The following is a 13519-nucleotide window of genomic DNA, read 5'->3' as shown; positions in this document are numbered from 1 at the left end:
GACCAGACCGAGTAGGCGCCAGATCGAGATGGCAGTGGCGTAGAGGGAGAGGCGATAGAAGAGCACGATAGAGTGTCAGGCCGAGGGCGACGCGGTGGTGATGCATGGGTGGTGTCGGCGAAGCCTCGGGACTAGGAGGTGGTCAAAGATGGATCCTCCACGCACGACAGACAAGGGTGTGTCTCCCGAATCTTGTCGCGCGCAGGTTCACATGGTTGCGATGGCGCGGAGGGCTTCTTGGCGGGCGACCTCATGGGCGCCAGCGGCTTGGGTCTCCTGCGTTGGAGCTCTCAGTGGATGCTCCGCATGCTAGAGGAGGAGGAGCGTGCCGACATCATCATGGATGGGACGGGAGACGTGCGGTGGAGCAGAGCAGAGCTGAGGGTGGATCCTGGATCGAAATGAGCAGAGGAAGAGGAGGAGCGGAGGGAGGCTAGATATGGAGGTCGATGTGTGCTTTGCGCACAAGGGGATAAAGAGGGGAGGAGAGAGCGAGTCTGTAGGGGAGTGAAGGGAAGAGAGGGATTCTAATAATTTGGTGCTGTTTATTTTAAATTATACAATCTAGATTCTGGATTGTGAGAATCAAAATCTAGACTGTTAGAATTATAAAAAAAAAACAGACACTGAGCATCTCCATGTAAAGAAAATATTTGTTTTATTAATTAGCAGTTAAATAACACTGATATTGGCACTTGAAACTAGAAGCGATCCACAAACATGTCATTCTTATGTGTAATTCGTTCCTGGGAAATGGAGAGAAAATCAACTTTTTTACAATGTTAATTCCTAGATAGGTATAAAACTAAGTACGTTCCATGCCTGTGATGTGGAGTACATTTCTATGTACTGCACACAGAGAAAATCGAAACCGAACCACTAGAACCCTAGGATCCCACACAAGGAGACCACGCCATAAAAATTCAGTTGTTGATAGAGAGTAATGCTTCTAGAGTCAATATCTTCTATCGTTTCGCAAACCAGAATAGAAAATGCACATAGTTGCATAACTCTTTTCATTTCTTTGTGCCAATCGCGTGGTTAATGACAAAGCACCAATAAGTAACTATATGATCAAACCAAAGTTACCGATCGAGCTATTGACGAAACAAAACCATGGTTCTCTACTATTATATACAATGCGGTGGTGCATAGCTGTTATAATTCGGGCCGGTCTCTTCCAGAACCGACGACGTACACGTACGTAACTGATCGAACTAGATATTTGCCTCCGAGTTTCCGCGTAAGTCCGATTAAGAAATATAATGTATTGTTTGCGCAACGGTGATCCTCCTCATTGCCAAGATCGATCGATCGTAATTCGATCGTAAGCCAGCTCGAAGCTTCAGTGTGTCGAGTGATGGGGTTCGTACGTCCTTCGCTCAGTAGTGCTGTGTTAGCTGATATTTTCGGCCATGTGATAGCCGGAAATTTGCCTCACCAGCAGCCTGTGTTCTCAAGGGTCGATGATGACTATTAGTGCATGCATGCAGCAAATCACTGACGTGCGTAGTATATCCTGTACCAGTAGTTGAGCCCAGCTAGGTACGTGTAGTATATGGCTTCAAATTATGGCCGGTTCACCTTGGTATCGACATGAAGCAGTACGTCGCGCTCATTCCTGCCTCCAAATGTCAAACTCATCGTTTTCCATGCCTCCAAATGGTAGCGACATGAAGCCGTACGTCGCGTTCATGACTCCCTTCCAGGTGGACACATGTAACGCCGACAGGCCGGGCGAGCTCAGCGGCACAAGGCCGGCCGGGTCAATCCGCTAAGCGAGCTTCACTAGGCAACAAGGAGTGTGCTGCTAGGAGTTGGGCTGCCTGAGCAAGCGGACGCTGGCGCGGAAAGCGAGTGCGGCTTACATCAGGGGGCGACCTGGTACGCATCGATCCCTGTCTTCGATCGGTCGAGGTGGGTGCACGGACTAAGGCCAGCTCCAACAAGGATGGCATTGCCTCCTCTATCACTGTAGCACCGACGGTCTCTATTACCTCTAAAAGTATATAGTATTGGAGTACTCAAATCTGCTGTGTTCACTGATGATGATTGTAGGGCTGAAGAGAGGAGGAGAATAATAAAAAGTAGAAAATATAGTAGCTACTAAAGATAAAAAAATAAAAAATATTGTAATAGTATTAAAAGGTACTATAATAATATTTTAAAAGATAAATTTTTAATATACCTATTGAAGATAATCTAACCTTGTTCAACATATGCTGCCTGACTTCCATCGAGATACATCGCCAGGGATGTGATTGGTTTGTCGGCTTTGTTAGATTGCCATGTCGTAGCGGTAATCCATGCAAAGTAGTGTCAAGTGGTGACTGCAACTGCAGATCAACTGAGCTTGCTTCTCACTACGAGAACGTTCAAGCCGAGGTGTGGAGTTTGCCGCGGCAAAGGCAACCTCCTACCGCGGCTTTTGCTATGGTCGATTTCTATTCTCGGCATCGGGCTAGTGCCCCTGGGATTTCTTCCTTTTTTGGGTTACTTCTCCTACGTGCGCTCTTTCTAGCACCTTCGCCCTTTCTTCCCAGGCTCGCGCGGCCTGCTTCCCACCCTCTTTCTTGTCATTTTCCTGCGCGTAGCCCAACCGGACTGCTTGGATCTTTTTTTTTTTTTTTTGCTGTCACAACTTGTCCACAGACCACAGGATGGCCATGTGCAAAGTTGTTTTGCCCCTCTGGCCTTCCATGGGTTCAGGTACGTACCAGGTATGCGGGGTTATCGAAGTATGGTCCGATATTTTGAAAAGGTAATGTGATATATTAATTTATGAAACTTTGATGTTATGATAAAAAAGCTCTAACTATAATATATCAAATCCTACGGAACCAACTACATCATCGCTCCGTGATTATTAATCATATCAAATGTAGTTAACATCGGTAAAAAGGTTTTCCCTACGTGTGAATCAAAAACACAAGCATGAGTATATAAAATACAATTTGAATTACTATTGAGAATATAAATGAAGTTTATGAAGCGAGCTTTCTCAAACTGAACGAACGGTGAAACTGTAATATGATAGAATAATCTAAAAAAACATTGAATCTAAACTATGACGGCTACTGGCTACTGAGTATATGAGAGAGATATGAGGAGGTCGACCTATGATTATGTAACCTGGGCTTGGACATCAACACGCTTACAAGATCTGATATGACCCAAAACAGTGATGCATCGCTTTATTTTCTTCCATTCAGATTGATTTCAAGGAATTTAGAGGTAAGACTAGATTCGGTGGAAATAGCTCGTCGCAAGCTTTTCAAAAAATATAAGAAAATCTTAATTAGACTCCGTATGCGAAAGTTGTATCTATTTTATTGATATGATGTTCGCAGACTCTGAATCGAATTTAGGATCCAACTTAAGAATGATTTGGCTTTTGAGAGATGACGCTCATGTGATGTTATGATGCTTCTCTTATTTCTAAATAACAAAATATCACAAGAAATAAATAGCATCACATTATTTACTAAAAATATAAATAGTGAGAAACGAGTTCACATTTGCAATTAGATCTTATATGTTTTAAGAAAGAATATTAATGTTGCACGTATATGAAGAAATGATGTCCTAGTCAGGGAGGCTATGTGAGTGGCTGGCCTTGGGGGCGAGTTGAGCGGGCTGCCGTAGGGGAGGTGGAGGTGTGAGTCTCGTGGGAAGAAAGGAGGAGGCCAAGGAAGGAGGAAGAAAGGAGGTGGGACAAAAGAAGAACGGGCTGCGTCCAGACTAATCAGTTTGCGTTAAAAAAAAAAGCGGGGGAAGAGAAATAAGCCAAAGCCTGATTCGATTAGCGGAGCAGCAGCAGCTAGCTGGGCGCGCGCGCCGGCCGGCTCGAAAAAAATGCGTGGGGCGCACGGGATCCCTCGCGAGAGGGCGGACCCTGGGGAGGGAGGGAGGGCGGCCACGGGCCACCGACGGAACGCGCCGCGCCCTCGGGTCAGCGTGCGGGCGGAGGGGTTCGCGGCGCGCGCCCGCCTGCGGGAGGGGAGCGAGCTGCACCCGGCGCAAGCTGGCCACAAGTTTTGAGGGCAGGGCATGGCCCAAAGCAAAGCACGCACAGCGCGCGTATCGTGGAGTTTTTTTTTTTGTTTCTACATTTTCTTTTAAAACAACTTATAAAACTATGCGACTGTTTTGAAATTTTGTAGAAATATATGGGGATTTTGCTTCTATATTTTCATATTGGAATTGCGCAAAATTCCAAAACGGATGCGTAGTTTCTTATTTTTAAAAAAATATAGAAAAAATTTCAAAAGTGGACCGGAGCCACCGCCCACCAAACGACCCACCAGAAAAACGGATCGCGGATGTCCATTGCGGCCCACACAAGAGTGGATCGTGATTAGCCAGTGGAGGCAGAGTCCCACGCGGATACCCATCTCGGCAAAACGGATCACGGATGGGAAACTGCCGGTGCTTATGCTGTATTGCTGTTATGCACACGCTGAGTATCTTCAGGATTTCAGTTGCCCCTGTGCTTCTGTCCTTCAGCAGAGAAGAATTACATTTGCCTGACGTGAAAGAGCCAGTGACCCAACAAATGAATTCAATTTAGCGTCGAAAAGGCTTTTGAAAAAAAATTAAGGATTCAAAATTTTAGCGTCGAAAAAATTAGCAGCAGCGACAACAGGCCAACATCTCCATATATTTTTCTGTTGTAAGCCTAGTCCTTTTTTGTTCTCTAAGAAAAGTCTAGTCCGTTTTCACACTTGCACTCTGCTTCGTTTTGCAGAGAGTTTTCACCATCCCCTTGCAGATCTTCCAGAACCAGACGAGGTTCATCAGCGAGAGCACCGGCGGCACCGTCAGTACGCTGTAGAACCCAACCGGGAAGACAGTCCTCACCTGGAAACGTAAAACACCATCACAAAACTTAAGCAAATTTGTTGCCTGTTTCATTTTCAAAAGACTTAAGAAATCGGTGTTTGACTCGACCCCCTCCCCTGTTTAATTTGACAACTTTTTGAAGACGACTGATTACCTGATCAAAGTGGAGGTACATATGAGCGAAGAAGTACACGAACAGTATGATCCGAGCAACCTGCAACGCCAGATATGAGATGAGCAACCACACAGATGAATGATGCAGCTTCACATACAGAAGTTTTGCCACAAAAAGAGAAGTGCAGAAGCGAAGCAGGTAGCAGGGCCATACCAGCCATCCGACAAACAGTGCCAGTCCATTGTACAAGTAGAGATTCGAGCCCTTCCGGCCTGCAAGATCCAGATACCTGCAGGAAAAACGTCGCATTTTCGGAAGGAATTAATTCACGATGGTCTCAAATATGAACACGCATTCTTAGTCAGAGATTAACAATGTCTGGACTGCAGATTACCATCTGAGGTTTACGAACGGAGTTGTTGCTTCAGTGAAGAGGACCATAAGGATGTAGACGTGCCCTTTGCCACTCAACAGGGCAAGAGAGATTGCATACATGGAGAGTCCATGGTGCAAGAGCTGAAGCATATTGTGCCGCCAGAATAAATTCTTGTCAGGGATGGTGAAAATTAGAGAAAATGCATGTGTTTAATTACTGTATGAAGGTAAATTTACTTACATATTCCTTTCCACCTAGGAGAGGGAAATACCTCAGGATCATTACCAAGTCTGTCAAGAAGTAACCAAGAGAAGCCTAGGGAAAAGAAAAGAAGAGAAAAATACAGTGAATTAAGCATCTAATATGCATTTCTCACCAGCTATTTTTGGGACATCTCCTGAACATACATTTCGTGCATAACGCATAAATTTAGGCGCAAACTTACCCCGAACATGGCATCAGAAAGCCACGATTTTCTATCAATTATGATGGCATCATGAGCGTCCTTACTGAAGAGGTCAGATATCACCAGCAGATAAAAAGAGACTGCAGCAGCAGCCAATGCGTGGAATGTAGAGAAGCCCCTGAAACACGATGACACACTAGCATATAGCAATACAGACTACAATGGCTCATAAGAATATGTCACTCTTCAAATTATGTTTGAACGAAATATCTCTCCAAAAGTCGAGCTATAGTGAAGTCTAGCTCTAAGAATCTCTCACCTATTGTTCCACTCGATCTTGTGCATTTTGCTCAGCCCATTGTACCCCTTGAAGCACTGGGAGCTAACCTCACGAGTCAAGTCGTATACCTGTAAGAATACAACAGTAGAAATTTAGTGGAACGGTAGGAAGTAGTATGGAAAAATTGCAAGTAAGCTTAGGGCAATCTTGTGCTTGTCAAGAACAGAAACCTCTCATCCAGCACACCTGTGAAAATCACTAACGGCCAGCCTCATGTCGAAATTAGCAGACGCAAAGTGAGAACGGCACAATGAAGACCACTTACAGCCGCGCACATGACGATCCCGGCGAGAACCGAAGCCGGCCACACAATCAGCTCCTCGGGCCCGAAACTCACATCCATGCCTCTTCGATCGACCGATCGATCAGTCAAGAGGCATGAAGAACTGGACGGATCGCTCGGAGAAGACAGCTCTCAGATCAGAACATCGTCTGCCAAGAACTCAGTATTGACAGTTCAGGTGTCCTGAATCCTGACGATGCTGGAAACGAGCTTGCCTTGGGAGTAGGCAGCGGCGTGGTCTCTTACGCTCTCTAGACGGTCCCTGCGTTGCTTCGCGCCAGGGGGATCTTATAAGGGGCAGTCCGCAGTCGCGAGATTAAGGCTGAAGACGACTCCATGGATCGGGTCCGAGTGCAACGCCTGTTCTTTTTCTTTCCTGGGACAAGACTGTCGCCAGTCGCCACACGAGACTGAACCGGAACCAAGTCTAGTTTGTGGTGTGGAACGCAAATTTGACCGGCTGCATGGAATGCAAAAGGAATGAGATTAACTGGGCCTGCAAATTTAACCAGCTGCACGATTCTCTCTCTCTCTGGAACGCGAAGTACGCACGTTCCGGAATCCGGAGTCAAGTCAGTGGTGCTCGATCCATACCGCAGTGTGGTCCGCCGTCAAAGTCAGAAAAGTGGTGTCCGGCGAATACCACGAGAGGTGATCCAGACTTCCAGAGCACGCCATAGAACGACTACTTGAACCATAAACAACGCATGCAGGTCAATATGTACCAACTGATGATCATCAAATAATAATTTCGTTGAAATTAACTAAGCGTCAACGTGCATCATATGATCATATATAAATATATCAATCCTCCTATTCCCCAGCACCTAAAAACGAGCTCGATTTGAGACAATAAAAAACGGCGGCTGCTCGGGGTTAGGCTTAGGGTTAGAGATTTCGGAACTTGGAAGTCCTCCATAGTTGCCAGATTTAGAAAAGGCTCCGTGGGAGGCACGTAGGCCAGCCGGAGGAGAGGGTGGAGCAGCAGGGCCCACCGGCCGTGGGCAAGCTAGGCGACAGACCACCGGTGGCCCGTTGCCTGGGAGAGAGAGCTCCAAAAAGGTCAGCATGATGGGAGCGGAGGGGTGTGGATCCGGCGGCATCTCCGGAGGTGGGCGGTAGGCGAGTACGAGCAGAGAATGACAAGAGGCAAGAAGAGAGCGGCGAGAGCGAAAGAAGAAGAAAACGTCTAGATACCGTTCTGGCAGTCCGATCCACCCGACAGCGGTTCCAGCCGTTGACTACCCTGGGCCCCTAGCCCGCTGAATCGTGGCCTACACAACCCACCTCTCCCGGGCCAGCCCATCGTCACTCTCCTCCCCCCACTACGGCCTGCCTCGTCGAGTGGAGACGGGCGCCGTTGCTCCGCGCCGCCGCCGGGGACAGTGGAAGCCGGCGAGCTCAGGGATGTCCCGCGAGAGGTGAAGAGCTGGCCAAACGACCAACAAGCGACTCGAACCGTAGACACAGCTTATGTGGGTCAACATGTAGCAGCTGTCACCGAAGTAATTCGTTAAAATCAGCGTCAAGTTGCCATCAAATCTTTCAAATGAAGACGAGTCAAAAGAGCAAACGTGCAAATTTGTTCACAGTTTGCTTGAAAGAATATGATGAATCATAATGATAATAATAACAATAGCGTTCCATGTGTGTTGGGCTAGTTAAGGGGCGTATACCATCCTTCTATGCATGTTTCTGTGGACGAGGAGAGCCCGCATCCATAAGTTTCTCGCTATACAAAACCTTCTCTTCTTCTTGGAACTGAAATTTCCATGTCATTGGAAACAAAGTTAGAAACATATATATTTCTCAGAGTGAGCATGCATCAAGCTTTTTAAGATACAACCAGTAACGATAAATCAATATATAGGGACGAGTATATGATTCACAGAAAAGCACTGGCAGGTCAAAATTAGGAAACGCGCAGCGCAAGCTCACCGGAGAACCGGCCAAAAATTAGCAGTTCACGGCCACTGCCGCGCGTGCGTGTGCTCTCGCTTCGACCGTTTCCACGATCTGACCCATTTTCTGCTCACTGCATGCTCTCCCTCCCAAACCTTTCTCCTCTTTCACTCTTCTATCTCACCACGACGCTCCGGTCCCGCCCTCCCATGCGCTGCGATGGCCCCGAAACTGCCAGCGGCGGGGACGGCCGGCGCGCTGCCGCCGAGGAACGCCACGGAGCATGTGGCGGCGCGCGGAAACATCTCCAGCGCCGCCTCGGTGGTGTGCTACTCGCCGATGATGGTCACGGCCTACGGCATCTGGCAGGGGGGCAACCCGCTCGAGTTCTCCCTCCCGCTCTTCATCCTACAGACGGCCATCGTCGTCGCCACCACCCGCGTTCTCGTCTTCCTCCTCAAGCCCATCCGCCAGCCCCGCGTCATCGCTGAGATCCTCGTGCGTAAGCGATCCATTGATTTGTCGCGGCACCTGCTTAATCACTGACGCAAACGCCATGCATCTGCTTAATCACTGACACGGGGAGACGGACACTGTTGATGTGATGCACGTAGGCCGGCGTGATCCTTGGGCCGTCGGTGATGGGGCAGGTAGAGATCTGGGCGACCACGGTGTTCCCGTTGCGGAGCCTGCTGACGCTGGAGACGGTGGCGCACCTCGGCCTCCTCTACTTCCTGTTCCTGGTCGGCCTCGAGATGGACATCAACGTCATCAAGCGGTCGGGGAAGAAGGCGCTCATCATCGCCGTGGCGGGCATGGCGCTGCCGTTCTGCATCGGCACGGCCACGTCCTTCATCTTCCGGCACCAGGTGTCCAAGAACGTGCACCAGGCCTCCTTCCTGCTCTTCCTCGGCGTCGCGCTCTCGGTGACGGCGTTCCCGGTGCTCGCTCGCATCCTCGCCGAGATTAAGCTGCTCAACTCGGACATCGGCCGAATTGCCATGTCCGCCGCCATCGTCAATGACATGTGCGCGTGGATCCTGCTCGCACTCGCCATCGCCATCTCCGAGGTCAACAGCTCCGCTTTCGCTTCCCTGTGGGTGCTCCTCTCCGGGGTGCTCTTCGTCCTCGCCTGCTTCTACGTCGTGCGCCCGCTCATGTGGTGGCTCATCCGCCGCGTCCCTGAGGGCGAGACCATCAGCGACGTGCACGTCACCCTCATACTCACCGGCGTCATGATCGCCGGCGTCTGCACCGACGCCATCGGCATCCACTCGGTGTTCGGTGCCTTCGTCTACGGGCTGGTCATACCGAGCGGGCCGCTCGGCGTCTTGCTCATCGAGAAGCTCGAGGACTTCGTTACGGGCCTGCTCCTCCCTCTCTTCTTCGCCATCAGTGGCCTCCGCACCAACCTCACCAGGGTGCGAGACCCCGTCACCGTGGGGCTCCTCGTGCTCGTGTTCATCATGGCCAGCTTTGCAAAGATCATGGGCACCATCCTCATCGCTGTCTCCTACACCATGACGTTCCGCGACGGCGTCGCCCTCGGCTTCCTCATGAACACCAGGGGGCTCGTCGAGATGATCGTCCTCAACATCGGAAGGGACAAGGAGGTGAGTAATCAACTCGTCCACACTTCACTCTGTCACTGCAACTGCATGATCAGAAACACAGTGAGTACATATGCGCCCGCATGCAACTAATAATGAACGTTGGTTCTGGTTGAAACAATCAACCAACCAACCAAACCAGGTGCTGGACGATGAGTCGTTCGCGGTGATGGTGTTGGTGTCGGTGGCGATGACGGCACTGGTGACGCCGGTGGTGACGACGGTGTACCGCCCGGCGCGGCGGCTGGTCGGGTACAAGCGGCGCAACCTGCAGCGGTCCAAGCATGACACGGAGCTGCGCATGCTGGCGTGCGTGCACACCACCCGCAACGTGCCGTCCATCATCTCGCTGCTGGAGCTGTCCAACCCCACCAAGCGCTCCCCCATCTTCATCTACGCGCTCCACCTCGTCGAGCTCACCGGCCGCGCCTCCAACATGCTCGCCGCCCACCACTCCGCCTCCAGCAACCTCCCCGGCGCCAGCGAGCATATCTTCAACGCCTTTGAGAACTACGAGGCGAATGTAGGCGGCGTGTCTGTCCAGGCGCTCACAGCGGTGTCGCCGTACCAGACGATGCACGAGGACGTGTGCGTCCTGGCGGAGGACAAGCACGTATCCCTCATCGTGCTCCCGTTCCACAAGCAGCAGACGGTGGACGGTGGCATGGATCCCATCAACGCGTCCATCCGGGGTTTCAACGAGAGCATCCTCGACTCGGCGCCGTGCTCGGTCGGCATCCTTGTGGACCGCGGCCTGAGCGCGGCCGCGGTGCGCATGGCCACCGTTCACCACGTGGCGCTGCTCTTCTTCGGCGGGCCCGACGATCGCGAGGGGCTCGCCTACGCGTGGCGGATGGTGGAGCACCCGGGAGTGTGCCTCACCATTGTCCGGTACATCCCGCCGGACTACACGGCCCCGGCGCTGACGCCGCCGCAGCCCGCAGCGCCCCGGCCGCCAACGTCCAGCGTCCACGCGCGCGCCATCACCATCATCCCGGACGCCGCCAAGAGCGAGCGGCAGATGGACGAGGAGTACCTGAACGAGTTCCGGACACGCAACATCGGCAACGACGCCATCCTGTACATGGAGCAGGTGGTGGCGAACAGCGAGGAGACGCTGGCGGCCATCCGGAATCTGGACAGCGCGCACGAGCTGTACATCGTGGGCAGGCACCCGGGGGAGGCCGGCTCGCCGCTGACGTCGGCGCTGACAGAGTGGATGGACTCGCCGGAGCTGGGGCCCATCGGCGACCTGCTCGTGTCGTCCGAGTTCTCCAAGATGGTGTCCGTGCTGGTCATGCAGCAGTACGTCATCAACACGCCGCAGTCGGCCGTGGGGCCGGCGGTACCCGTGACGGACGACCCCGTCCGGCAGTACGTGACCAACGCCAACCAGCGGACGTCGGTGGCGCTCGGCACCAACCAGATGGGCCGCGGCGGGTGGAGCGGCGGCTCCGGAGGGTTCTGACCTCCGGGCGCTGCTCGCACACGTTGCTCGGCTAATCGGTCGTAGGGGTTAAAGCTGAAAGCGTTTAGGGTTTCACGCAATGAATAATTCTATTCATCAGGGTGTGGTTAAATACACATTTTGTACATGATTTACAAGAGATAAACATGACATTAGATGGAAATCTACCTGATATCTAGGGATTCAATCTAGCTGTGGACAACAACCAACAGGCAGGCTGTTGGGCTCGTGCCGGACGAGCAACAGGGAGCATGTACGCGCGGTGCAAAGAGAGGGCCAAGCTACCCCCTCCCCAATCTCATCTCGGAGCTTGTCGAACGTTGAGACTGGAATGAAAATCGAGGAACAACGTGAAAGGTAAACCTTTGGTGAAGATGTTCGTGTATTTTTAAGTAGACGGCATGTGAAGAACACAAACATCGCCGAAGGCCACCCGTTCATGCACGAAATGAAGATCAATCTCCACATGCTTCGTACGCTGATGTAGCACCAGATTGGAGGAGGGGTAGAATGCCGAAATGTTATCGCTAAAGACAAGCATGGCGGTCTTGAGGAGGCGATGAAGCTCGGCCAAGAGCTGTTGCAGCCGGCAAGCTACGGCCACAGTGTTGGCCACACCGTGTTACTCAGCTCTGGTGCTAGAACGGGACATCGTCGGCAGTCGCTTAGAGGACCACGAGATGAGATTTTCGCTGAGGAAGACACAGTAACCCAAGGTGGATTTCCGATCTGAAGTTATATAGTGAAAATGTAAATTTCTTTATAATACTATATTTTTCACCATAAATAAAAAATACATATAAATATAGCATTACAAAGAAACTGATTTTTTCACCATATAACCTAGGGCTAGAAATAATTTTAGAAATTATCACATCATATAAGAAGAATAATAGTGAATTTTTCCATATTTTTAGAAATTTATTTGAGGCCCTAACAATTGTTAGAAGTTATTAAAATAGCCTTTTTTTGGAGAATTTAAATTTAAATTCTACACAGTCTTTTTGGGTGAATTAAATTAAAATGGGTTGCACATGAATTATAAAATATGTACAAAAAATTCTAGAATTTTTTGAGCAACAGAAGATCACTGTTTTAAACAGAGAAAATGAGAGTAAAAATTAAAGCCACGAGTATGGTTCCCATAGGTTACTGTGCATGTCACAGGACTAACCGCTCTTTCGTGCATGTCCCAGGACTAACCGCTCTTTCAGTTGCTGTAAGACCTACTCGCTCTATAGGAGAACAGTAAGTACCTATGATATAATGATATAAGTGGGGCTGCTTATAAAATATAAAAATAAAAAACTCGCCGACAATCTCGTGGACCGGTCCTGGTAACATCAACATGAATGCTAGCCCATCTGTGCCCCCAGAAAACTGCACCGTGAATGCCGTGTCTGCTGCCTTTGCGGAGCTTTTAGTTTGTTCTCAGGTAAATGTTGTTTAAGATGAGTTGGATTCGAAGTTTGCAGAGCATAGATAGTTGAGTTCACTAAAGAAAAAAGTCTCATTTGCAGTCATCTAATTCGAAACAGCATGTGGCATCCATTAGAAACGTAGACGCCCCCATGTTACTTGAGTATGCCATGCATCTACCACGGGCGGTCTAAGAGCTGAAAAGGCGAAGAATGTCTCAATGATTGGTTGCAGAGGATGAATATCATTACAAGTACTTGCATGCAAATATGATGGACTAGCACTCCGGTAAATTAAAAACGTCATTTGTGCTCGGTTGATGTGTGTTAACATTAGTACACTGTAGTTACCATTTATATTATTTTCTCTCTTTTCATTGCAGGTTGTGAGGAGGTGGATCATGAGCACTAACTGGAGGTTTCAAATACAGTCAAAGTAATGTTTTCCGTGACATCAAGGTTTCATTAAGTCCCAAATTATGTTTCTGAATCTGATTTATCTTGTATATGTTTGTTCATTCCAACATATATGTTTCTTTGGCATTTGATTTATCAGGTTCAGGAACATAATTTTTGAGGAGGTGGATCATGTGCTTTAATGCTATCTTGTGCAAAGTTTGTCGCCTACATTATTCTTTCTCACCAATCAAATGCAGAGCAGGTATGGTAACTTCTCAAGCCAGCTCCATGGTCCCTGTCTATTTCACAGCACAAATGCAGTTGCGAGATGTAATGAAAGGCAATGCAAAATTAGTTACT

At 49.6% G+C, this 13519-nt stretch overlaps 2 protein-coding genes across 2 annotated transcripts; one reads left to right on the top strand and one right to left on the bottom strand.

The window, feature by feature from the left end:
- Positions 1 to 4626: 4626 nt before the first annotated feature.
- Positions 4627 to 6732, bottom strand: LOC133885305 (uncharacterized). Its single transcript, XM_062324996.1, has 8 exons — positions 6345 to 6732; positions 6059 to 6147; positions 5779 to 5917; positions 5574 to 5648; positions 5352 to 5473; positions 5171 to 5246; positions 4997 to 5056; positions 4627 to 4860 (listed from the first exon to the last, which is right to left on the bottom strand). Exons 1-8 carry the CDS (start codon positions 6420 to 6422, stop codon positions 4708 to 4710), a joined length of 792 nt encoding a protein of 263 aa, XP_062180980.1. The 5' UTR covers positions 6423 to 6732; the 3' UTR covers positions 4627 to 4707.
- A 1751-nt stretch (positions 6733 to 8483) lies between these two features.
- Positions 8484 to 11342, top strand: LOC133884126 (cation/H(+) antiporter 15). Its single transcript, XM_062323493.1, has 3 exons — positions 8484 to 8762; positions 8879 to 9877; positions 10017 to 11342. The coding sequence occupies exons 1-3, from the start codon at positions 8484 to 8486 to the stop codon at positions 11340 to 11342; spliced, it is 2604 nt and encodes an 867-aa protein (XP_062179477.1).
- Positions 11343 to 13519: the final 2177 nt, after the last annotated feature.

This window comes from Phragmites australis, chromosome 11 (genome assembly GCF_958298935.1).
Source record: "Phragmites australis chromosome 11, lpPhrAust1.1, whole genome shotgun sequence".
Lineage (NCBI taxonomy): Eukaryota > Viridiplantae > Streptophyta > Magnoliopsida > Poales > Poaceae > Phragmites > Phragmites australis.
The sequence above is the reverse complement of the archived record's forward strand: the minus strand, read 5'-3'. Positions and strand labels throughout refer to the sequence as shown.